Here is a 26,537-nt window from a genome sequence, read left to right on the forward strand (position 1 = left end):
GTTATCCCATGCTCATTTTTGACCAGTTAAATCTTAATTAAAAGCCCATAAGATATACTAAAGGATTTTTAGTGAATTTTACTTCACATTTAGTACTGCCGTGAAGGAAAATTCTAAGCACTGATTGGTTTTGTTTAATTTGCTTTTCCAAAGCAAGTATATTAAAATTGCATTCTCAGTTTATGAAAACTTTCTAAATACCACAATCCTTCCTGAAGGCTGTCAGCTGTAATTTTTATTCCCATTTAAAAACAGGTGCCATAGGTTCAAAAATTCTGAAATTATAGAATACATTCATAAAGCAATGTTATACACATGAATTCTGATAATGAACTAATTCTTTGGCAATATTGTTGTATGCAAATTAACCATCTACATGGATAAACATTGCTAGTTTAGCCTATGACATACCAAATGCTTAGTAGTTTGGCTTTTAGTTAGTTGGTTAGGCTTTTAGTCTCGCATCTAGTCATCTTCAGGGCTGCTCAGTGACTACTGTATTCTGAAGAAGTATTTCTGAAGAATTGCTCGTACCTTTCTGATACAGGTGAGCTTATTTGCCCACGGGGGCAAGGCTCTCCCTCTCTGAGGTCTCTAAAAGATGACACTTGAGGTATCTAAAGCCAAGTGCCTACTTGAATGCTGGAAAAGCTCAATCCTACTCAACTTGTCTGAGACCAGTTTTCTTTTGATCTCTCTCCCCTAACATTGCCTCAGCCTCTTAAAGGTAGCCAAACATCTTGGACTTTAAGGTCTTTAAAATAAAATTATGTTAAGTAGATAGCATGGTTTATTAGTTAAACACCTGTACATGCAGAGGCTCTCCAGCACTCGGCAACAGACATTCTTATTACATTTTAGGAATTTGTTTCGGTTTTACTTCAAGCTTGTATCTCGAGGTTTTAATTACAATTTTAGACATGGTTGAGTTTCCCTATCTCATTATCTAGGAGTTAACACTGCAATGCTATTTCAGTTGAGGCTTTCTTTAGAATATTTTTAGTGATTTGTGTTGTAGTAAGATCTCCTCCTGTCCTGTAAACACAATAGTTTCATAGCAAACTGCTAGAATTCAAATAACACTCTGCAAATGATACCATTCTTCCCTAATCCCTTTCCAATCGCTGCTCATCTTCAACGATTATTATACGGAAGTGTTTAAAACAGCTCCTTCTGCATATGGTACCTGCAACACATCCTATCTGCTCTTTTACTTGCAGCTTGCACAAAGAACACTGGAGGTCACTCTAGCATTGCTCAAGTAACAATTTTCTCTAACGAGAGACAAGAGTTTTTCAAGATTAAATTGAATGTAATTGCTTAAATAAAACACTTTGTGTGTCACTTACACAAGGCAGCCAGCTCTCATGACTTATTACGTTTTACTGAAATTGCACATTTAACTCAAGTCCTAGATTCATGTGAACACAAAATAAAGGCAATTGTCATTTAAAGTAAGTTTCTTCTTAGTCCTGCTAGGAAATAAAGGCTCCTAAATTCAAAATATAGAAGTTAGATGTTACAAATTGTGAGCGAAAAGGAACACTGAGTCTATTTCCAGGTTTCCATGGCTGAGGGTACTGCAGGTATGTTTTAGATGTCTGTGTTTACAAGTCTGCGTTTGTTGCAACCTGGCAAAAGCCTGTGGGCCTGGAATGGTTAGGCTATAGGGTTTCACCTTCCAAGGAAGGCCTGAGGAAGAACAACCGAACTCAAGTGGTCCCTCAGGCTCCAGATCTAAACTCTCAGACCTCAGTGGTCTTAGAAATGTATTGGTTATTCCTACTTAGCTGTCGGCCACTCAAGGGTTTCAATGTGGACAATCCATAAGGGGTCTGTGGATCTTTGCGTCACCGCACAAAGCTGTGCTCAAGTATACAGTGCTCCAAGGGACATGGTATTCCCATTCATGAGCCTGGACTGGTAACCTTGTTTTCCACATCAAATAAGTTTCATTTAAAGAAGCAGCTTGGATTTGCTAATAGGTGGGAGGGGCATTTCCATTGAATCCAAAGGCAGAGTATAGTCTGAGCTCTGTATTCAGTCAACATCTATAACTACCCCTCTCTTTCTTCCAAGTAAATAAGTTCTCTTGTTACTGAGACCACACTTTAATTTATTTTTGCTGTGTCTTGTTTGGGTTTTCTGCATTTTGCATGGCTTCAGAATATAATTGTCTTTCCATCATAATTCTCAGTAAATTGAAAACACACGTCTTGACAAGGAGATCAAATACAAACTCCAAAACATGGTTCCACAATTTAGTATTGATGCCAATTAACTTCATTCCTGAGACACAGGAATTGTGCTATTACAGTTTGGGACAGCTATTAGAACAGAGAACAAATTGCGTAAGACCTCCAGTGATGTAAATATTTGCATAGTACAGACATTAACGATACCATTCACACTGATTTTGCTTGCTATCAAACCCATGTAAAGTAGTAACAAACATACCGATTCCTTATTTTCTCTTGAGCATTTTCCTTCTGCAGCTCAAAACCTCTCTGTAGATAAGTAATAATTTCCATGTTTTCTCAGCTCACAAAAGAATTATCCTAATAAAAAAAAATAAAAAAACCTTCTTAACTACAGAATTGTATTTAACATTTCAGTCAAGGAAAGCCTTTAAAAAAGACCCTCTTTCAGTAAAGCACGGGAAAAAGTTGTCTAGAGTTCTCAGAAACCACTGTACTAAGTACTACTCGGTAGAATTAAATGCAAGAATTGTTTCTGTAGTCTAAAAACAAGACCACTTTGATTTAGGCTTTAAGAACTTTTAAATATATGACTCTCATTATATTAATAATGGATTTACTTTTTTTTTTTTGGCATGTTTCTTCAATGAGAACAACAGAACAAGGGATCTGGAAAAACAGGGAAGGCATATTTTATATTTAATATAAATAAGGGGAATTTTTTACACTTACAAACTGTCCTTAATAAGTGGGCAAGATTCAAAATGCAGAGCATTTAGAAGTTTTCTGTTAACAGTTTCTAGGCAAACTAACCTTGTGCAAGTATCATAAAAGACTCGGGTGGTAACTTGCCATTTATTGCATTGATGTCTAGGTCATTAAACAACCTTAAGTGGCAAAAGGCCTTCATTCACAACCAGAATATAAGTCTAAGTTACCGCCCTTTACTCATCCTGGAAATGTCATCTATTCAGAAGGTGAAGACTTTGTGTAGTCATCCAGGATTTTTAAATATCCAGCAGTTCACTCAAAACATCAAATTGCCTGCTCAATGACTGGAAATCTCAGTCATATCCATCATGCATGTACTGTGCGGCAAATATATGTAAAAAGCATATGAAGACCAATATATAGCACTGCAGGAGAGTAACAGAAGATCAGCGAGGAGGATTGTAAACATGCTCAAGTGACTCGCACATGGGGTGTCAGAAAACACATATATCACACTAATTGTTCCTTAGTCTTATGTGCTCAACAAGTAGAACGTCTGCACTTAGATAACATAGGCCTGTGATGGATTTAGAGGTACCTTATCGAACATGCTTGAGATTCCTGCCCTGCTGTCAGAGAAGATGAAAGCACAGTGGAAAACTACACCTGCTTGAGTCCCTGAAATACAGGCGAAACAGAAGGCTGGGACATTCCCTCACTCTCTCTCTCGCTACCAAGGACTCTTGCTCCACGGTGCCAGTGTCCCCTGCTTGTGGGCCTCTGCCCAAGTGCTGCTTCAGAGATTCCCTGGTCCGCGAGGTATCAAGTTAAATTTGCTCTTTGCCTTTCATCTGTGGTTTTGTGGTTGTTCCTGTGTCCTGCCTGTGTCGGCTCACACAAGCACGTACGCATAAGCTTCTGTCCAGGGGAGGGGAAAAAAAAACAAAACAAAACAATCAAAACCCAGGAACTGTGGTTCATTCCCTTCAGGAACAGTTATACCCTTACTTGAAAGGGTATTACCAAATCTGAACTTCGATGTGTTGTTATGATTTGGTTTCCTTTGGCTTTGAATAGTAAAAATGTTCTTGCATTTCATAAGATCTTCCTAAAACAAATTATTTGCATAGATTTCAAGTAGTCTATTTTCCATAAAGAAAATAAACGTACAGCAGATCCATTAGAGTAGAAGTGAACAGCTCTGCTTCTTGTCCCCAAATCAATTTAAAAAAAGAAAAAAAAACAAAAAAAAACCTGCCACACACAAATACTCTGTGTACTAAAAGCCCCAACAAGTCTTTTTTGGCATTTACACCTGAAAAAATACTTCTTTGTTCACCAACAAACATGAGCTCTGACTGTCTCCACCTCTATTTCTGTTCTTTAAGAAGTTCCCCTTGGCTATAATGTGGTGTACTGAAGGCATTGCTTTTCCTCACCCTGCTTTTCGCATCTTTGCTATTTACGTAAAAATTTGGTATAATCATGTTTTTCATCTTCATGTATATGAAACCAGGTACACTATAGGATAGAGACAGCATCTTATCAGGCATAATGCAGCTTTGAGAGCCTCACACAAACATACCAAACTACACGGACATCACACAAAACAAGCCAAATCACTTTGGGTATGAGCACATTGAACAACCAACAATTTAAACACAGATTATGATGATGCTGAGCTACCGAGCTGGATAGGGGGATACAAAGTAGGATAATAAGGACATTTCATATGTTCATGTTTTTAAGATATTCCTCATCTAAAACACAGCAAACAGCACAATGATAAACTCTACATGAAGTTTGATAGTGTTGTATTTTTTTTTTTTCTGTATCCACAATAACACAAAAAGACATACAGGAGAATCAAGAGTAGCACTGAACCCTATGCAGTTAAGTGCAAGAAAAAACCAAACAAACAAAAAACCAACAAGCCACTAACATGTAGTATCGATGTTTCTGTATCAGTCCAGCTTTTTACTGTCTACTTTAGAGGGATAATTAAAGGACTGTCACAACAACCTGCGTGCAGCTAAGGGACTGTCCCTGTTTCTACAAGTGGTCCAGAAACACAGTTGTTCTTATCATTACACCCTCCAAAAAGGAAGAAAAGGAAAATTAATATTTTCCTCAGTAGGAGACTATAATATAAAGTGAAGTTACATTTAATTTCCATTATACTACTGCTGACGCAATTAGCTGTGTGCTAGGGTAAAAAAAACCTAACTGCAGTGAGTGAATTTACATATAATAGTCACGTGATAACTTTTGTAATACTTGAAAGAACAGAATAAAAACGGGGGGAAATTAAGGTAACACCACTCTAACAATTAATGCAATGTTGGTGTATTTTGTCGTAGTTACTGGCTGCATCCTCAGTAGGGAACCGAAGCGTGCCTCCAAACACTTCCCGCCGCCTTTCCTCTACAGCCTTTATATTTTAGGTAGAAAGACCCAGCAGCACAGAGACCGGCATTTATTTTTCCTGAGCTGGAGAGCTGCACGGAAAATTTATTCGCGTTGCTGCCCGCGTTGCGGAGCGCAGTGACCTGACCGCCCTGCGGTAGGTGGCCCTTATCTCAGCTGTCTCAGGCTCCTCCGCACCGCCCAGAGCCACTGAGGAAACCGGAGCTCTTCTAACCGGGGAGGAAGAAACAAAGGGGAATAAAAAATAGCGGCAGCTAACACGTCTGCGTTCCCCCGGCACCACCCTCCCCTCAGCGCAAGCCTGAGGCGCGCCGGCCATTTTGGCATGGCCCTTCCCCGGCCCGGCCGGGGGGCGGTGTATGGCGGGGAGAGGCGACGGCGCCCATTGGCCCCTGGTAGAATGAGGGGCGGGAACTTCCGCCGGTGGAATGATGGGTAAGGACTGCAGCCGGGCTACATATATACCAGCAGCAGCGATGGCCGAGTGGTTAAGGCGTTGGACTTGAAATCCAATGGGGTCTCCCCGCGCAGGTTCGAACCCTGCTCGCTGCGGCCCGATGAGGGTTGGTGTTTTTTTTCCCCCTGTGCTCCGTAGTTGTTTATAACGTGCAGGTTTTACTCCTTGCGTCTTTTCTCACTGTTAAGCTGCCTCGGCAGCAGCAAGAGGGATTACCTGGCATTTATCCTATTGCAACTCATTAGTCCACGTCTACACACCCCTCCCCTGCTTCTGTCAAGACATAAAAGTAGCACTAAAGCAGCGATGGGCCCCAGGGTAAGTGTCCAGCATTACATCTAAAACACTTTTGTGATAAACAGCACTTGGTGTAGGTGGGAGAAGGGCACACTGGGATCAGTGTTTACTCCACAGATCACCTTCTAGGTCAGGTGTACGCTATCGGCACTGCCCAAGTGCAAGTAATGCAATGCATACGTACACACACATGCAGATTTACCCCAGGGGCCATTGTCCCGACCCCAGGCCCTACAACTGATACAATATAAATAACGTCTTGTCAGCAGTAGGCTACTCTATGTCGAATGCATTTCCTCCATCAAAGCTTCCCTTTCGTGAAGGAAGCTGGTGTGATTACTCCTAGACCTCCAGCGAGAGGCTCCTGGATGATCTTTGCCTGTCTTTTATGGTCTTCTGCACAGGCGTGAAGCGTGCACCTACCCACACAAACTGGCAACAAGGGGGAAAATTTCTCACAGAAGTTATTATGCAACTAATAACCATGAAAAACATAAGAACAAGGCACTTCCCCCTGCATACACGCACACCCACATCCCCTCTTTCTGACTGGCTTAAACCAACCTTTCACCACTTGGCTGTGTCCATCTCCTCCCACGTGTGATCCCAGCATCAGTGAAGAACTGAAAAATTTGCAGGAATGGAAATAAGAAAAAAGCCATTTTCACAGAGGCCAAAATAGGCTAGAGAAGGAACAACCACTTTTCACTCCTCTCTATCTAAAAGACAAGACAAAACCCCAACACGTAAATCCATCCTTTCTAGTTAGTACAACTTAATTTAATCAGAAAATGGAGGCGGGGAAGAAGAGGAAACACTGAAATATCCCTGCTTTGAACAAAATAAAAGAAAGAGGGGACAAACAAACAATTGCTTAAGCTGGCAGCAAAATGAACATTTCAAAGTGCTCCCTAACAAGGGCTTCCAGCGATTTCAGGTTTGGGTGGTTGTTTCTGTTCAGGCACGTGCAAGCGTTAGAGGTTACGCTTTAGAGGGAATCTTAAACTGGTAAATAACTGACAATGGTCCTGTGTAATATGTGACCATAACATTAGGCATTTCCCTTAAATTCTCACGTGTGAAGGTATCCTGCCGAGGGATACTGAATTCAGACATCTCAGACATTGCAGAAGAGACAGTTTTTAGGTTCAAGAGTAGCAACTTAAGCATCCTTTGCTAAGGTGCGGTACCTGTGCTACTTTCAACAGCTTAACATTTTGTGCTTAGAGCAGTACAACATGTTGGTCACTCTGCAAAATATCAACATTTTTAGTGAGCGTGCACATTTCAGGTAACAAGTTAAAAAAACCCAAAGCTTCTTTTCCACATATAAGGCTTGGTTTTGTTTAATCAGTCAGGAATTTAAACTCTTTTTTCTTTTATAACTTGAAGATCCCACCCACCCCTGTAATCTGGAACAGATGAGAGCAAGTCTATTTTGTGTAATGCAGTTTTGGGGAGCATTCCAAACTAACAAAAAGCCAGTCAAAATGCTAAACACAGCGGGCAAGTTTGCACTAAGTCCTTCTTTTCCACTGCATCACTGAAAAAGTTGCCATTTTTTCACTGACCACTTTAAGCGTCTTATTTCCAAAGTACATTTCATTGCTTTAATACATCTGAAGACAAAGTACCAACCCAATAAATATTTATTAGGAAGTTTGCAACTTCCAGATGTCCTTTTCACTGCGACCTTGCTGGGAATGGAAATGTCAAATGACCAACACCAAAAGATGTGGTTATTTTATTATACTGAAAAATGAGAGGCCAGTCTGTCAGAAAAGCAACAAAAATCTCCTCTGTCTAGGGAATTATTTGCATTCAGTGAACCTTTCCTCCTTGAAACTGGTTTTCCCTAAGATGTGTAGTTGAAAAAAGAGCAGCAGCGAACACCCAAGTTATTTCCCACCCTCACCCTTCAGCAAGATCTATGAAACTGTTCCCATCAAGGCACTGAAGGGGAAGAGCCATATGGTTTTAATTGCAGTTATTTTTTTTGTAATTGCAGAAGTAAGTAAGCAATGCCAAACAGCTTACTACAGCTGTAGCGCAGCAGCACTAGTGTACTGGGCTCAGTGCTCTCCTGTTGACTCCTATCACTTTCCATCTCCATTTCGTAGCAAAGAGTTAAAGTGCTTCTGCTCTGATCTGCTTCCCTTTTCAAACCTCAGCTGTAAGAGAGAAAGAGCGAGCCAGTAACGAACCTGGTGCTGGAGTCCAGACCCCAAAAGGTACATATGGGCTCAACATGGTACTGCTTCATATCTGCCAGATGGTGCAATTTTCCTCCCCAAACCTGGCTCAGGCCCACTGCACAGTACCTTCAGGGACCAAGTGCCTCCAGGCAGCTAAGCAGAGAGATGCTTAAAATGTCCAGGCTCCTTTTTATCATCATCTATCCATATTGAAGCAAACAGCCTAGTCCTTTGGCAGTGACAGGCCGAGGATGGACATCAAAATCCTGGGGAAGACTCAGATCCTTCAAAAGTGAGGACTGCAAGCAGCAGAAAGCACCAAGGGCATCCAGGCCCAACCAGCTGGAACAGTCTCCTACTCCTCTGGACCTTTCTGTTCATTCTCCTGCCCCTCCATTCCACCAATATCAAAGTTGTTTATGAGAAAGAGGAGGAGCTGACAGTCTTCTACTCAGCATAAACTTCATATAAAGGACCAGCTCTGACAATCCTGACAAAGTAAATCTAGTTTGTCAAACTATATGAGGAGCGACTGAAGGAGCTGGGACTGTTTAGTTTGAGGAAGAGGAGGCTGAGGGGAGACCTCATCACTCTCTACAACTACTTGAAAGGACATTGTAGAGAGGTTGGTGCTGGTCTCTTCTCACAGGTAATTAGTGATAGAACAAGAGGGAATGGCTTCAAGCTGCAGCAGGGTAGGTTTAGGCTGGACATTAGGAAAAAATTCTTCACGGAAAGAGTGGTCAGACACTGGAATAGGCTGCCCAGGGAGGTGGTGGAGTCACCATCTCTGAATGTGTTTAAGACTCATTTAGATGTGGTGTTAATGGATATGGTGTAAGGGAGAACTTTGTCGAGTGGCATTGATGGTTGGACTCGATGATCCCAAGGGTCTTTTCCAACCTAAATGATTCTATATCTCCTGAGAAAAGCTGTCGGCCTCTGGTGCCGAGAGTCCTTTGATATTTTTAGAGAAGCAGTTTTGATAAAGCAGCATGGAAAGCATTTTGTTCGAAGTACCGACAACCACACTACACATCGAGACTGAAAAAAACCTTGCCAACATTGGCAGCAAATTTCATTTTCTAGTAGTCGTCCCTCTCCTTCACTGCCCTACCAAAAGAAGGGAGCAGGAGCAAACAACTGTGAAGATGGAATAGATAGGAAAGAAAATTTGTTTTCTCCATCATCCAGGTTATGATATCCACGAGACCTAAAACTTGTAGAAGTTCCCAATTCCATGAGACCTAGGACTTGTAAAAGTTCCCAAACTACATTGTGCACCACTGTAATGACTCAAGACACAAGCCTTTCAAAGCTGGGACAAACCGAGCACGTGGAGTATCTCATCTTCATTAACATGGGAGGGAGAAGAGACTAATACAGCGAAGGTGGAAGAACAAGCACATGCAGTACCTGCCATCGTGGGGGGAGGCTTGGCAACTCTTATAACAGCAGGATGAGCATGTACCCTGGGCTGCAATAAAAATACCCAGCATAAACTAACTGATAAATATCACCCCATGTGACAGAGGCTGATAACTTACTGAGCTGCTTTATCTCTTGCTGTGTAATTTCAGCAGCTTTACAGCACCTTCATCGCTTACCTTCCCAGCAGTCTTGTCTCTCATTTCAGGATATGAAAGCGTAAGATAGCAATGTTCATACTCAGGAAATTAAAGCTACACGGTATCTGTTTTAATCATCAGGATGCTTGCTTCTATTATAGAACATATAAACTGCCCTCTTCTCCTTTTTTTTTTTTCCACCCTCTCTCACTTAAAGAGGAAAACAAGCATTTGGGAAATGACCTTACCTATCATTCAGCATTACTCAGCCTGAGATTTTAAGTCATATACTATCTGTATTCATCATCAAAACTTGGGAAATGTCGGCAAAACAACTTGGCAAATACTGGCAAAACAAGAAGTTTGTGAAGAACTAGAACATTCTCAATCTTATGTATTCAGCATCTGCACAAGAACAGGAATGACAGCAGTAACTAAAGTTATATTAATTTTATATAATTCAAGACCACCCACCCCTCCTAAGCTGTTAAATTTCATTGTAAACAGCAGGCTAAACAGCTGCATCGTTTCTGATATTACAAAACCAGTTGATACAGTTTCAGAGACCTAGAAACACAATATTAAACAACATGCCCTAGTGTGTATTTTGTTATCATCACCCACCTGCAGTCTCATAACTTTGTGCTGAAATCCCATCAGCCCTCACAAGTTCCATAATGGCCAACTTTAATCACTACTTTTGAGTAGACCCCAGAGGATGTAGGCTCACTTCACAGGTCCATATATTTTCATACCAAGCTAAGCTAAATCATTTCAAGCTACAGCTAACAAAGCACTCAAGCCTGACATCACCCAATTGCTGTATAGCAGAAGCACACACCAAGCCAGACCCCTCAGACAGTTCAGAACCCCTTGCTACCTACCTAAACAACTCACAGGAAGAGGAAAATGAGACTTTACCATCCCTTCCAAGTAGCTGCCCCCTCCTCCAGGTTGAGATTGATGGACCCTAATTCTAATCTATAGCATCTGGGGTTGTTGCTGTTGTTCCCCACCCCCACAACTTTCCTTTTGCAGCTGTTTCCACTTTGCAAAGAAAGTTAAGTTCTGTGTTGGCCACTGAAAAACCACCTATGCCTGGCCCTGTTGCCTCTTCATCACCTTTCCACAGAGCTTGAGACCCCCGCCTTACAACCCCTGCTCCAATTAATATTTAAGCATGTTATGTACTTACCAGTGCAGAGGCCAAGACACTGTGTTATTGTGGATCATGTCATGTGAGATGTTTGCTGGATCTTTTCATGCTACCAGCAAAAAAACCTTCTAAAATTACTACTATTAAAAAAAAATCCCAACCACCTATGAACAGTTTATGCTTGTGGGGTGGGCCCTGAATGACCTAACACTGAGTAATTTGTCAGGTGCTTATTTCTTTCCTTTCTAACACAAGGGAGAACTGGGCTGCCCGCTTATTCCAGTTCACTGTTCTTACTGGCCAACAGGTCAGGTCCCACCAATGCTGCCCCAAAAGCAAAATGGGCTGCACAGCTTCCTCATGCTTTCCAGTACCTCTGGGTTTGCTCTGCTAGGAACAGGAACGTTCAGTTCCATTCAAGAAATACAGAAAATTGGACCATTTGAAGTTAAATTTAGACATAAATAGAAAAAAAAAAATCTGTACTTGTATACTAGAGCACCAGTTAATAATCTGTTGTCTTCCCTGGGGCAAATACAAATTAGACCACCGATCTCCAGCAGATATGTCACAAAATGCAAGTTTTGCGATCAGCTTTCACTGGGCTAAGAGTCTTCCAAATATCTGCAATTATTCGTCTGGAACAAATACCTAAAGGTGCTTTGCCAAAACAAACCATTTCATAATTGGCTGATAATGACATCAGTTTTAATGACATGAAAAACAATTTTGCTGTTCAAAGCTCTACTGTATACTCACTTCTCAAGGGAAAGCAGATGGTTAGGTGCTAACTCATCCACCCAACTACCCCTTTTTACCTTTACAAGCAAGTAGAATGGGGAGAGGAGAATCTGAGCTGTTACCTGGTCTGAAGTACCCCAGCTGGTTGCACTCCCATCTTTTTGTTAGAGAGAAAAATTGTACCCTATTGCTTTGTATCCTTTGCATGAACTGGAGTTTCTTCTGTTACTACTGTTTGACATCCTTTACAGTCTCTCCCTATAAAATGGATTGAAAGTCTTTCTTGAGCAAGTACCTTTATATAAAGGAAAGCAGTATATGTATTAGAAGAAAATTTGTAATTACATTTAGCAGATATTACACAGAATTATTAATTTCATCTCTATAATATTTTCATCTACAAAATATGCAAGGGCAAAGCATGTAGGATAAAGAAAAAAAAAGATTTTGGATAAGCAGGATGATGTGCTGTAAAAATAGCTATTGCTACTGATGCCATCAAACCTAAGATCAGTGTGGCTGTATCAGCAGAACACCAGTACTTGGAGCTTTTATAAACTGGTACAAACACAACCAGTGTTAGCACTGGTGTCAGCCCCTGTAAAGAAAACTACACCAGAATAAATATATGAATGAGGTTAATAAGATATGTATGCGATAAGGGATCCATTGACGGGCAGTTGTGTTATAAACTGTAGCAAACGGGCACGAAAGAGGAGAAGCACAGTAGGTCAGTCAGCACATCACACCCCTGCACAGTACAGCCAAACGTGTCACTCCAGGGGGAGACAGACATCATAATATCATTCCCATGTTGGGAGAAGACTCTTGTTTCCAGATCTGACTTTCCACAGAGACGCCCAGGATTCATAACTGGACTCTCTCAAGCTTTTACCCCCTGAGGGGACAAGTAGCAAGAAATTCAAAATGGATCTCTGTGGTGGGTAGAGCGTTTCATTTTAAAAAATGAAAACAACCCCTTTCTGCATGCATGCAGTTTTATTTGTTGCTGATGGAATTACTTGCCTGCACAAAAATACATGTGACACATCAGCCAGGTTTACAAAGAAGAAAGCAAATACAAAATAAATAAGCACAATTTGCAAAGTTGCCCAAAGTACCAAAAACCTTTCATGTGAGATTTTGTACACATTAATGCTGACTGACCTGATTCTTCATTACTCATTGTAAAAAACTCCAATAAGACCCTGTCTACCAGGCCAGAGCAGGGAGGGAAATTACTATGAAACCACAGGACAATGCTGGGACACATACAAGGGGTATCAGTTGTCTACCAGGAAATCTTAAGAAGAAAGCTGCTAACTGGAGAAGTGAAGTTCTGGAACTGCCTTCCAAAATAAATAGCTGGTGCAAAAAGTGTAGTTGTTAAGACAGAAAACAAGTGATTTTTAAGAGTGCTTGATCTATCACAGTGACCTTCTTGGATAATAAGAAGGTTCTTATTTCATCTATATCATAAGATCACAATTCTCCAACAAGTTAAGTTTGTAATAGTATTGTGCATGCGTGCGTTATAAATGACTACAGTACGTACAATGCAATGGAGAAGTGAGACACAGTACATAATTTAGAAATAAGCACAGTTCTGTTTAAAGGTCATTGCCATATAGCTTTTGGAAGATCATCACTGAATAGGATGATATGCTGGAGTCTAACATTGACTTCTGGTTCTACCGAGAGTACATTCTTTATAACATCACAATATTGCAAAAAATATTATTCACTACAGAATATTTAAGAATACAAGAAACAATACATAAGATGTTAGATAACTTCACAAAATCATTTTATGTTAATACTGAAAAGGGCTTTACTTATTAAAGTTCGCTTATTAAACAAAAAGACCTCCATCTGTAATGCTCATAGCACGTGCGCTAACAAATCAGTACTAAGACATTTATTCAAACAACATTCACATCACAATGAATGAATACAAAAACCCAAATAACTTATAACTGCTGACAAAAAGAATACTGAACTGTAGAACAGATGATCTCACGCTCTTGCCTATTTTGCATTTTAGATCTCATAGTTTCTGAATTTCCTCAGAAGATCTGATGGAGCATCCCCTGACCAGCGGAAACGCAAGTGCCAGTAATTTGCCTCTGAAAATCCTGAGAAAAAAGAGAAAGGCAAGTAAATTGTTACAAACATGTACAAAACTAAGTTGTCTGAAATCATACTTGATAATCTTCCCCAAAAAAAGTAAGTAAAAAATTGGTCAATTCCAGTGCTCTTGACTAGCAAGGACAACCTCAGTATTCTTGGCATCGTTTGAACAAGAACTTAAGCAACCACCAAACTTCAAGATATATATCAGCTGGGAAGAGTCCAAAGGAGAACGGGAAGAATGATGGCAGGCCAGAAAACAGAACTTACAGAGAAAAACCTTAACAAATTGAATTTGCTTCACCTAAAGAAGAAGAGAGAGTTGATGACACGATAAATCTCCAACTATGTGAAAGGCAACAGCGTGGAGGGAAGGTACAGATGGCTCTGTCCACACACAAGGGAGCAAAGGAGTTTTTCAGACCCTGTGCTATGGGCTGTTAATACTGAAAAACGTGATCTTCCTGTATCATGAAGCTGAAACCTATTACCAGACTTAGTGTTAAAATCTCTTATTCAGGCTGAAATAGCTATGTGGAGTTGTAGTCTATAATACTTACAGACCACCAGACAGGGACTGACAATATCCCAGTTTAAAAGTGTAATCCAATATAATAAATTTTCCTGGACCAAAACAAAAGCATTATCAACATCCTGACATCAAGTACGAACACTGAAGTGCATAAAGGCCCTGTCAAATAAATATATTCTAATATGAACATTTATTAGTATAAATATATGCCTGCTGGAAAAATTAAGTAGACATTTGATAGTTTAATATTTTTTCACATTCAAATCTATGGAAATTAAATTTAAACTTCAAAAAATTATGAGAAAGAAGATGCCTGCATAGAAAGCTCACCATTACAAGAAAACAAGAGGATGTTTTCTTTGAAATTTTGCTGCTTTACAAAGGATACAGTGATGATTTAATTATCAAAAAATAGTATAATGTTATGGAGCATAATTTTTAAATATAAAGTTTTTAGTTATGCCTCACATACATTTGTAGAATTTTCTTATTTATTTTCTGCATTCCACAAATGTTTGGGATTAAATTAGGTTTTGCTACCCTCACAGTTCAACTTAATTTCCTGCTTGATCAAGCTGGGAAGAAACGACAGGACTTTGTTTAATAGTAGTTTTCTGATAACATTAGCCTATGATTATGAAACTCCTGAAGGATCCAGCAGAACACAGGCCATTTTGGTAAGTAAACTTTGATTCAGGCATACTAACCTAAACAACAAAGAGGAGATACTAACTGGCCAGATTATTGCTTTTGAAATACACATTTATTCTGGTGCATGCACTATTTAAAAAAAAAACACCTATCCAAATACAGAAGAAGCCTTCAAGTCTCAATTTTTAGTCCTCATTAACTCATCAGATGAAAACTGTGCGGAAATACTGAATGCTGGATTAAAAAAAAGAAAAAAAAAATATGTAAAATACCTAAATGCTTTATCTAGCATTTTTTAACTTATTTTAAAAAAAAAAATCACTGAAAATAATTGCCTTTTTTTTCATTTTGATATAGCAGCAAAACTGAGCTTTCCATTTTGGTTTAAGAAGAGTATTTTTTTTTCTTTCTTCTCCAGTTTTTGGTTTTACTAGCAAACAAGCGAGCAAACATGGGATAGGGAGGCAGAAAGGTCTGAAAGCTTCCAAATTAAATAAATAATAAACAACATAAAACCCCAAACAAAACCCCAACCCCAAACCACATTAAAAAAGCTACCAGTTAAACATATTATTCTGGAGAAGAATTTCTCATGACTAAAAGCCTCCATTTCAGGCCAATCCCTGGATACTGCAATTTTCTGTAACTGCTGGTTTCACTTACTTGGGGAGTCTGGATTCTTTGAAGACTGTGGTTTCACATCAGGAATTGCAACATCTTCTTGCTCCCTGTTCCCATCTGACAACCCATCTTCATTGCTTTCAGTATGTTGGGTCCAAATCTCATTAGTTTTGTTGTTGCTATTATTCAAGTCAGGAGCTTCCAGCATTTGGTCCTTCTTACTTTGGACAGCCCAGTGCATTGACTAAAGAAATGCAAAAAATAACAAACAAAGAACTAATTCCTATGCTTTAAAAGTTTTTTAATGAACTCCTCTTTTCTTTCTTATATTGTCGTGATAAACGATTAAACAAAGCACATCGAGAGGAGCTTGCAGGTCAATGGGATAGGGGAAAGCATGGTTTTATATTGCAAATAGCATTTGAGAGGAAAGTTTATGTCAGGTGGGGATGAAGAACGAAATGTACAAATGCATCAAATAATTATAAGGGTCTTTTTTACAGTTTCTTCTGTCTTGACTTCTGACACATTTTTAAGAGAGCTTGAGTGACTTAGAAAATGTCCATTTTCAAAGCTCTCTTTGACTTCAAGGTGCCCTTTGAAAGCAAGACGGTTTGGAAAGCTTCAATAGTAAAGTCTGTCGAATGACTTCTGTTTGGAACTGAGCTAAGCTTCATGGGATACTTCCAGCAAACAACTAAGCTCAGGCATAACCCTTTAGCTGAAGAGGCTCTCAAAATTCTCTCGTAAGCAGAATTGGCAAGACATTCATTGTTCATTTATTCACCTGACTTAAAATCTGACCATGTAGACTTGTAGCTATCATTCATCCTAATAAGGCAGAAAAAAAATAATCAAACATTATGGAATCAGGATCTACTAGGAACATGCTATCAAATTACCTCACTGGCAAAATCAGGAGGGAAAACAAGCCTCAGAACATCTGTCTCTGTCACAAATCACCCCAGTAGCCTAGCAGGGCCCTATCAAAGACCTGTGTGAAGCCCAGGGTTCCAAGGAACCTACCTTCTAGATTTTTCAATGAGCTCTTTATTAATCAGGTAGCATGAAAACCTATTTGCCAAGAAATATACTGGAAGGAGAATATATTATACAAAGGTCCTCACTTTGAAAATAAATAAAAAGTTTCTACAAAAGCAAAGTGTGCTGAAGCATTTGAAAACAGCCCTTAAGTCACTTAAACTTCATATAATAAAAATAAAAGGAGCAACTTGATAAACTTGCTCTAAAACCAGTAGCTCCAAACACTTCTGTGAATGGGCTTCTATAGTCCTCCAATTTTTCCTGAATTTCTTTAACTTCCTTAGTGCAGGAATCACGCTGCACTCTTCCCACCCCCAGAACCCACCACTGCAGCAGAAGTGGTGTAACTCATCCCCTCACTCACTGCACCGTTTCCTCTGGACCAGCCCTACCCCTTGCTCCTCCCGAAGGCCCAAACTTAGACACCACCAACCGTTTTCACAGAATTGCTCAGGGCCTCCCACTGCTGGAACGGAATGGTAATTTTGCTTCGTCGCCAGTAATCGTAACGTGCCCGACTCTCTTCATTAGTAAGGATCTCCTTAGCTTGCTGCAGCTTCTGGAAATTCTCCACTAGACACAAACCGAAAAGATACTAAAGAAAGTATTTATTTTCAAAGAAATTAATTCAGATATGAAAGGGGAGCTGCCAACAATGGCTTACAGCAAACAGAGCAGAGGGGACAGAAGGAGACCTGAATGACAAAGGTGGTTGGTCTGCTGACAGCGTTGCACAGTTTTAGCTGGCTTTAGGATCACAGCACCTGTGGTGGACAACTGACATCCTTTTCCAATGAGGACTAAAAAGCTTGTTTGTCTACTGGCTTCAAAATTGCCTAAATTTAGGTTCAGAGAAACTTACAGAGTACAGCACGCAAAAGGCACGAGTCACTCCCCGCAGACAACCTTAAAAAGTGAAATGCTTAGTAGGGACACACTTATATCCACAGCAGCAAGGAAGTCAGAGCAAAGCACAACACCAAGAAAACATAAGTGGGGGGAACATAAAGACGAGGAAAAATTGACAAAAAGAGGAATCTAAATATAGTTCAAATTAACCAACTTGTACATTTTATTAAGTATGTTTTCTACGTATGCTAAAATGTTATCTTGAATACCAGCCTGCATGAATGAGAGCTCTTATTTTTCCCTACAGGGTAATTTTTCATTAAATGGTTACTAAGGATGCAGCTGCATGTCACTATTTGTAGAGGGTTATAAAGATTTAGATTTTATCTATGAGTCACCTGTGTTACAGTGATCTATTATTATTATTCATTTATTCCAGTTTACAAATTACAGAGATTTCTTTTGAAACACACTGAGCTCAAACACTAATCAAAATTGATAACCATAAATCAAACAACAGACTAGAGGTTGAGAGGGCAGTTCTATTAGGTTTCCTTTTTCCAGCATCACTAGTTTTCAACAAATAAAAAGTCTACTTTATTTACTCTTTATTGAGCTTTAAGCTGATTAAATAAAAAATATAAAATAAACTTTCACTAGTACTGTAAGAAGGCATTTAAAGTAAATACAGCATATTCAGGTAAATGGAGCATAAAATATTTCTCCTTGGCAAACAAAGCTGCTCCAACATTTGGCACGCGGCCTCCTTTTTTGTGCTACTTAGTTTCAATTAATTTGGGGGGGAGCGGTAGGTGGTGTTGCAGACAGACAGGACCATGCACTGCAATAGTCTCTTGTTTCCCGGCTGCAATAGCCAGAATTTTCTGCAGAGAAAGTTGATTCCATTGGTTTCATTGGTACTTGCGCTATCATTTTAGAATTAATTAAATATTAGTGATCAGATTATTGTTAGTAGGTGGTAGATTGCCTGTCAAACACCAAATCTGAAGGGGTTCCTTGTCAGGGAATCTCAAAGTGAAAAATCCCACCTATTTCACCATTTAACCCCCGCCTTGTCAGCTCTCTGATAAGAGGCTCGGAAGGCGCAGCAGTAAGGAAAGCCAAGCCCTGCTGAGAGCTCTGCTCGACAGAGTGGGAGTCTCTAACATCGGCGATGCTCCCAGCTCTCCTGTCTCAGGGGAGGTCGTGGATCAAGTCAGATTCACACAAGTAGGCAGGTTATCATGTTCAGCTTATGCTTATGTTGTTTGGTTTATAAAGAAAGAATTCAAAGGAAAAGTTTTGTACATTAGTCAAAATGAGAAGCACATTTAATTAATCTACAATAAATTTTTGGTGGGGACCATAATTATGATCAGAACAACATTTATTAAAAGAATATAAACTATTCAGACATCAGTGAGCACTGATTAGAGCTCTCTTGTGGTTATTAAGGGGTAAGACTGTCTCCAAGTAACTCAGGTGCTGCTTAGCCCCCACAGGTATGATGAACTGCACGCTTCCGTAAATGCAAATGTTAGCTGCTGTTCTGCAAACAGATGGCTACTCCTGTGGTGCTGGCTTCTCTTTATTTCCAGCCATTAAATTACATTAAAAGAAACTAAAGTACACTTAATGTGTTCCTGATGGGCTTGTTCGTGGCAGCAAATTAAATAGTTGACGCAAGTATGGCACTTGAATGCCACCAAGCATGGAAGCAGGCCAGCTTCACAGGTCTAGAAAGGGATACACTCCATAAATAATTTCCGGATTAAAAGATGTTCTACCCTAGAAAGAAAAAAAACCTGAAAGTCCTGGGGGGGGGGGAGGGTAGAAAAATCAAACAAGCATCTTCCTGCTCTACCACCTAGGAGTGTGCAGATGTTAGAATATTAGAGCTTGCTATTTAAAGACAATATGCTCAATACACATGACAATTAAAATATACTGGGGTGAAACAAATATTTAATAAAGTCTTAACTCTGAATTTAATATCTTAGTCATGTTAATATAAGAAAAAAATAGACTGTTTTTAAACAGGGAAGAATATATACCTGCTTTAGGGTTTCCAGGATGTTTGTCAGGATGACATTCAAGGGCTTTAATCTTAAATTCTGCAAGAATTTGTTCCACCTAAACAGAATGTTGAGATTTTAAGTGAGTAAATATATATACATAGAAAAGATTTTCAAATTTGATTTTTGAAAAGGGTTGGGAGGAACAACAAAGGATGCTGAAAGATTTTTCCTATTCGTTTTTACAAGCTTTAGTACAAGTAAAATAGAGGTAGCAATGACCATCTGTCAGTGATACTGCTTATTTAATTTCATTTTCCATGCACTCATCCTCATTCTTATTTTTGTGAAGTGCAGTCATCCAATACGGCAAGCTGGCTTTAAGAAAAATGTGCAGAGATCACGTGTGCGAAGCCCGTTCTTCACATTTGACCATGTAGGCAAAACGCATCCCTTCGGTTGCTCTTCGCTTTGTTTAATCAACTCTAACTTTTAACAAAGTTTCATTGCAGGAAGCAAAGAGCTTCTCCGTCGCTGAAGAGCAATTTGTGGGATTGCATGGCTTTCCCCATATACTCTTCATAGGAAATTTAGCCACTACCACACGACTTTTTCATCTTGGATACCACAAAGCTAGATAACTAGCAGTTCAAGATAATTTTCTGTGCAAAAAGGTTGACTTAGAATAAATTTATACAAAAAATATTAGAAATTAGAATTCTAACATTAGAAAAATATTAGAATATTGGCATGTATTAGTTTATTACAAGTTCCCACACAGTTTATAGTACCATGAAGAATTACAACCAGTGGGAGAACAAAGACACGTTATCAGTTAAGAAAATACAGGAATCCACTGGAGTGGGCTTCAGCTTAGATTTTCAGATTTTCAGATTTTTCAAAGTATCTTGCTTCTTATTATAATTCAGAAGCCAAAACTTCTTTGTATCTTTCCAGTACAGCTTAAGCTTTCACAACAACTTGCCCTAAGATAGCTACTGTTCTTTCCCATGCTAGAAAGGCTCTTCATATAAACACCTCATCCTTCAAACCCTGACATCCATATATGATTTAAATTATTTATTTCAAAATTAAGGCTCATAACCTTTTTTCTTTATAATAAAGTTTCAGTTCACTCAACTAGCTGGCCAAATTTTGTTGTCATATGCTGGGAAAAATGTGGCCTACAGTGGTATTTTAAGAATTCTACACTTTTTCCTCTTCTCAGTAACTTCTTCCAGAGGAACCACAGAAGGTGGTATATTTCCAGTCAGTAAGACACTTAAAAATACATACATTGTACAGAGAACTTATTGAAACTGGTTACTATATAGCTAGCTACCATCTCTAAAATTTAGTTATATAAACGGGAACTTTAAAGTTAAAATATGCACAGTAGCAGAGGGGTAGCCTGGAATTCTTCAGTTTAAAAAAAAATAATCAGTAGAAGGAAAAGTTTATAGGAAGTTTATACAAAATATATTAAATTTATATAAAATATTCAGTGAGATGTTTTACCAAGAAAGGTATGCAATACCCACTATAAATGAATAACACTTCTTAGAAGAAGGATGTAGATTAAATCTCCCCTCTTCCTCTCAAGTCTGAAGACGAACTAGGTGTCCATGAGCAAAATTCTATAAGAAGCCAAGAATGAACATGGGTGTTTACTTTAATACAAGGAAGGTCTGCAGAAATTGAAACTATTTGCGCTTAAATTTAACCAGGTCAGATCAAGACCTGAATATTCAGCACCTTAGATGAAAGCACTGCAGCCGGAAATAGGCTGCGCGTGCCTAAAGAAGCGTGTGCTGCTGCAAATACTCGACTGCATATACAAGGTAATGTGACTGCGAAACACCTGTAATGCTTCAAATTTCTGTTAAATGTCAGTAGTCGTGTGCAGCATCCTGCGGGAAGGCAATCATGGTGCTCAGTCAACTTCTGATCTCAGTTCCTACTCCCATGTCAGAAATAATCTGGTAACATCCGCGTCTTCTCTCAACAAATAATACCCGACAGATTATTTTTCAGGACCCATTAGCATTTATTCCATCTTTTTCAGTTCATTTTGAAGCCATTTGAAAAATCATTATCATACATACTTGAACTATTCATTAATTGTTAAGCCCTTAAAGAATTAGCATGAGGTAAAAAATGAGAAATAGCGTCTGCGAAACAAGCTACAGAGAAACTTTGACACCGCCCTCTGCTGGGATGACTTTTTAGGAGTTATCCCAGGAAAAGCTTTCAATTGCCTTCTGTAGCAGATCGGAGCTGCTGACTAGTATGCTTTCAGCGACAAGAAAGACAGAGGTATTGTCCCACTAGGACAGATGAGAGCATCTGATTAAATTTACAGAGCAAAATACAGCTTTTATCCAGCTGAATACACCCTTCATTACATCAGAGTAATCAAAACTTTTCCAAAAACACAATTCCACTTACTACAGCAATTGGATTAAAAAAATATTAGGATACCACTAACTCAGACTATCCAAAAAATGTTATATGGACACCTTTAGGAAGAAGAACACTTGTTTTAGCTACAACTTGTTCAACGATTGCTTAGCTAGATCTCATTCTAAAGCGGGTATCTCCTAGCAAAACAAATTAGTAAAACTAGTATTTAAATGTAATTAAAATTAGCATTTAAAACTCATTAATGGGATGAATGGAAAAGAGATATTATTTTTGGTTTTCCTCCCAACCAACGAATACAGTTTTTTTAAAAATTAAAAAATATGTATAAAACCTGTGAAACTCAATAGCATCATCAGTGATGTACAGCTATGAACATTCATTGTATTAGTTGCATACAAATAGCATTTTCCATCTTTTAAAATGGAAAATATATTCCAAAGCATTATTTGGATGTTGTCAAATTGATGCAGTTGGCTCGTGACTCATAACCATACCACATGTTGAACTAAACTAATGAATAAACCATTATTTCAGTTGTATCTATAACACAATCCTGGTTTATAAGACATGTTTAATATAAGCCATATTCTAGGATCTTAACATCAGTACAGAGATCAGAAAATTGAGCTTTGCAGAGGGAGATACTAAAAGGTAAAAGTAGCAAGAAAGAAGGCTCACAATGCGTTTCAAATAGTGCTGCCTGCAGAGATAAACAACTTCCAATCCCCCCTGTAGACAGAAAAGCACATTCAAAATGTAATTAACTTGGAGGGGAGGTGGGGAAAGCTCTTACCGTAGAGAGTTCATCACATCCGAGCAAGTTGTAGTAATCTTCCAAGTCATCCGCTCTGCAGTTCAGAATAGCATCCATCCCGACTAGTCCAGCGGGCTTCTTCCAGCCGAGGCACAGAGGGTGTAAAATAGAATATCAATTCACAGCGGACACAGGGGTTTGGAAGTAGCCCAGGGAAACAGGCAATTTCCACTCAGGTCTACAGCTCTCCCCAGTGCTTTTTAATACTGGCAGCTGACACACATGAATTTTCTTGAATTCTCTGCCTGCCATTGGTCCCCGCAGGACGCCAATCCGGTCGCACAAACCTGCTCATGGCAATGCTCCCTGGGATTTGTAGTTGCCAAAGTCACTGCGACATCAAACTCTGGGTGTCATCCAGACTGAAAAGAGTTCTGGATACTAAAGAAAATCAAGCTGTTTTTCAGATTTTGATCACGCCATCCCGTGTATAGCCACTTAAAATCAGGCACGTACTTAAAGGCTTTCCTGCACCTGAGCCTACATACACTAAAACATATTTTCTGCCTCATTTTTAATTGCAACTTTTGCCACAGTCTGTAACAGCAAGATTATACGGGCAATTATACGAAGGAGTAAGGATTACTTCCAAAATAACGACTACAAGGCTGCAAACTTTTGAGAATGAGTATTGACCTTGCCAAAGCCTCTTAGAGTTCTGTCAGTTGCTTCAACAGGAAGGGGTGAATCTTCACTCTTTGAAGGCCGCCTAGGATATATACACACTATTCTTCAAAAACAAACAGCTCTTGTACCTCTGTTCTACGTCTGACAAAATTAAGACTATGAAAAGACAACATGAAATACTGCCTACGATCACATTAAATAGAGACTTTTTCTCACACTAGATTACTTTCAAACCGTGTCTTGAAGGTCTGTATTATGTGCAAGACACATTCCTTGCAAAACTCATTTTACATTGAAATGAAACCCCTTTAATTTTGAACTGTCATTAATGATCAAGACCAACAAAAGCTACTGACACATTTAACTGCAGTCTCTCCAATGATCTGTTGATTTAAAAAGATTACTTCCTAGGTGTAATACTAACCACTTGCTGAAGTGTTTCCTCTGGAGCCTAAGGAGCTCTATTTTTACTTTTCCCATCCCTGCAAGAGCTTTGTAATCCAAGATGTTTAATGTCATTAAATATTGCTGATTCTTTAAATCAGCCCTTACGAACAGGTGCCTTGGATAATTACACATTTTTAGATGCAGTGACCTAGTCAGAGAGTCTACACAGAACAGATACACAGGGTGTGACTGAGGCTACAAGTGTGTGTTAATCAGTGAAGGACCTAGGGTCCGTTCAGAACCATTTATAAAATAAGTCCTGCATTTACAAGTGCTTTATTTTATTATCTATGTATTAATCTTCTGAAATTACCTACATATAATATTAGCCTCCCACTTCTTTCTTTCCAAGGTTTTATTGTCTGAAATCTCCATTTTTTACACACATGTAAACATGAACATACATGTTCAGATAGTCTATTAAGATTATAAAATATATAAAGTCCATGAAAAGAAGAAGCAGTAATATGAAATAGCAAAGCACAAGCCTCTGTGAAACCATTTAAATTTGATAGAAAACACTACTACCATATTTCTCTGAGTAAATAAAACGATACACTTTTTCCACAAAGTGGAAGAATTGGAAATTACAAATCTCTCCAACATTCACAACTTAATAATAAACCAGAAAAGTATAGGAAAGAAAAGAAAGCATTTTAGCAAGAGATCATGTAAATATTTAAATAGATTGTACTTTGGGGGAGGATAAAAAACAAACAGCTGTCCCTCTTCCCAATAGCACTCCTGACGTATCGTTCTTGTCCAAGTATTTCTTGCATATTTGCCTAAGGTGAAAGGGAAGGCTCTTTAACCCTTTTTACCTCCAGTTTTCAGTGGCTATTTCTGTGCTGCAAGCCAAACCGCAGGCACAAGAGCTGGATTCAGACAAGAAAACCCTGAAACTTGCAAGCTGCTTGTTCACAGGGAATTTGCTCGCTGAAGCCTTGGTGCCTTCCATATTCTTGTCTGTTCAGACCAAGTAAACAAGGGTCTGACCCAAATTGCGGCAGTGACCATACTTGTGTCCCCCCGCCCCGAGTTTTCCAGTGCTTGGGGTACAAAGGGTCACACAGCACAGTCTGAAGGTTCATGTGGGAAGGACACAAAATACTGATGCTGAATAATAACTCAGTCTTTTACTGATCCAGCTGACTTCAGTGGGACAAATCACAGAGCAAAATGTCATCCAAAAAAGGAGGGCAAGAGAACCTGCATATAACGCACAGAAAAAAATTGAAAAATTGCCTTCAGGACATAAACTTTATTTGAAAGAGTCACAGCACCAGAGATGGCACAGCTTATGTGTCTACCTATGTTTTGGTGAGTGTTGCCCAGAACGTACAAACAGTACTGGAAGTGAGGAAATCTCGTATTTGTTCTCTGTACCCAATCACGAACAAAACGTTTCTATTCATTCCTAACATATTATCAACAATTTTGCTTGTTTAGAGCCAAGAGCAACACTAAATTCTGGTTCAGTACAGCTGGAGGTTTACCATCAACTTTTAAAAGTCATAAACGGCCTTTTAAATAAAACAGCAAGACCTGGAAATCTATATTTGAAATTATTCTTATAAAATACATCAAATCATCCAATACCTGTTCTTCTCAACTGACTTTAGTTGTTTTGCTTCCCAAGGGTAGAGTACACACCTTCAAGAAGTTCAATGCATAATATAACTCAAATTGCATTTCATGCTCCATCCTCATCCCCACACGTGCTCAGAGTTGCAGATAATGAAGAGAACCAAAGCCCTAACAAACCCACTCCCCGCTTTAGGGGCAATGACTGCAACAACATCATTAACTCATATAAATGCTTGCAATATCAGAGTCAGCTTCTGGATGCTTGAATATTTTCCTCATCAACACCCTCCCTGAAAGCTTTAGATCATACACCTGTATCACTTACACATCTTCTTCCTTAGAATGCAGTCTTCACATAAATAAGCACCAAAACGACAATATTAAAGTCATACCTCTCCTTTACATCCTGACAAAAGCACGTGCTTTTTAGGAAATGTGAATCTTGCCTCAGCTTCAATAAGGAAAATAAATGCTTGCATGCAAATTTGCACAGAGTAATGGAAAAGCTGCTCTGATTAACATCTGGTTGCTTCACAGCTTCTTTTTAAGACATAGGTAAAGTGTGAGAAATGGCATGTGTATCTTTTGAGCGGTCGTTAATGCCTGAAAGAACCAGGCATTAAAAAAAAAAATAAAATCCCCCCGCCAATACATATACCAGCTATGAAGTCAGTTATCTAAAAAAAGAATCCCTTTTGAAGAAAAAAACCCAACAAACCAAAAACCTACGTATCAGCAATTTTAACTCAAAGGGGTCTTTTTTTAAAAAAAAAAAAAAAAAAAAGCTGTCGTTATCGAGGCCTGTAAGGGAGAAATTCTACCTGTCATTAGAGCTCTTACTGGAAGAGGGAGGGAGCGAGGGCGTGGGGGGAGAGGGAGGCACAAGCTCCGCAAGGACGGGCTTCCCCCTTCCCGCCGGGAACGGCACCACAGCGCCATGAGGTAAAAGGCTGGGGCAGGGAGCGGGGCGGCGGACGCTGAGGGGAGCGTTACGGGCCGGGGACCGGCCCGTAACGCTCCCCTCAGCGTCCGCCGCCCCGCTCCCT

The 26,537-nt window shown here is 39.4% G+C and overlaps 1 protein-coding gene and 1 non-coding gene across 4 annotated transcripts; one reads left to right on the forward strand and one right to left on the reverse strand.

Annotated features, from left to right (window-relative positions):
* Positions 1–5,806: 5,806 nt before the first annotated feature.
* Positions 5,807–5,888, forward strand: TRNAS-UGA (transfer RNA serine (anticodon UGA)). Its single transcript has one exon. It is a non-coding gene; the product is annotated as a tRNA-Ser (tRNA).
* Positions 5,889–12,121: 6,233 nt separating this feature from the next.
* On the reverse strand, positions 12,122–26,414 carry DNAJC12 (DnaJ heat shock protein family (Hsp40) member C12). 3 transcript variants are annotated; one of them, XM_063337628.1, is made up of 7 exons: positions 26,313–26,414; positions 23,467–23,539; positions 22,810–22,908; positions 19,632–19,710; positions 17,162–17,301; positions 15,727–15,928; positions 12,122–13,885 (listed from the first exon to the last, which is right to left on the reverse strand). In XM_063337628.1, exons 3-7 carry the CDS (start codon positions 22,885–22,887, stop codon positions 13,791–13,793), a joined length of 594 nt encoding a protein of 197 aa, XP_063193698.1. In that variant the 5' UTR covers positions 22,888–22,908; positions 23,467–23,539; positions 26,313–26,414; the 3' UTR covers positions 12,122–13,790. The 3 variants fall into 3 exon arrangements, with proteins under 3 accessions (XP_063193698.1, XP_063193699.1, XP_063193700.1); XM_063337629.1 differs by lacking the exon at positions 23,467–23,539 and having other exon boundaries at positions 26,313–26,326; XM_063337630.1 differs by lacking the exons at positions 23,467–23,539; positions 26,313–26,414 and adding an exon at positions 14,441–14,504 and having other exon boundaries at positions 13,798–13,885.
* Positions 26,415–26,537: the final 123 nt, after the last annotated feature.

Source organism: Chroicocephalus ridibundus, chromosome 6 (assembly GCF_963924245.1).
Source record: "Chroicocephalus ridibundus chromosome 6, bChrRid1.1, whole genome shotgun sequence".
NCBI lineage: Eukaryota > Metazoa > Chordata > Aves > Charadriiformes > Laridae > Chroicocephalus > Chroicocephalus ridibundus.

What these genes read in the sequence shown, in the direction of transcription:
- DNAJC12 (XM_063337630.1), bottom strand. Translation starts at nt 22,887, where the DNA reads ATGGATGCTATTCTGAACTGCAGAGCGGATGACTTGGAAGATTACTAC. An exon ending in GATGTGATGAACTCTCTACG is followed by an intron (nt 19,711 to 22,809) that starts GTAAGAGCTTTC and finishes CATTCTGTTTAG; the next exon opens with GTGGAACAAATTCTTGCAGA. An exon ending in CAGTCCCTGTCTGGTGGTCT is followed by an intron (nt 13,886 to 14,440) that starts GTAAGTATTATA and finishes CTTTTTTCTCAG; the next exon opens with GATTTTCAGAGGCAAATTAC.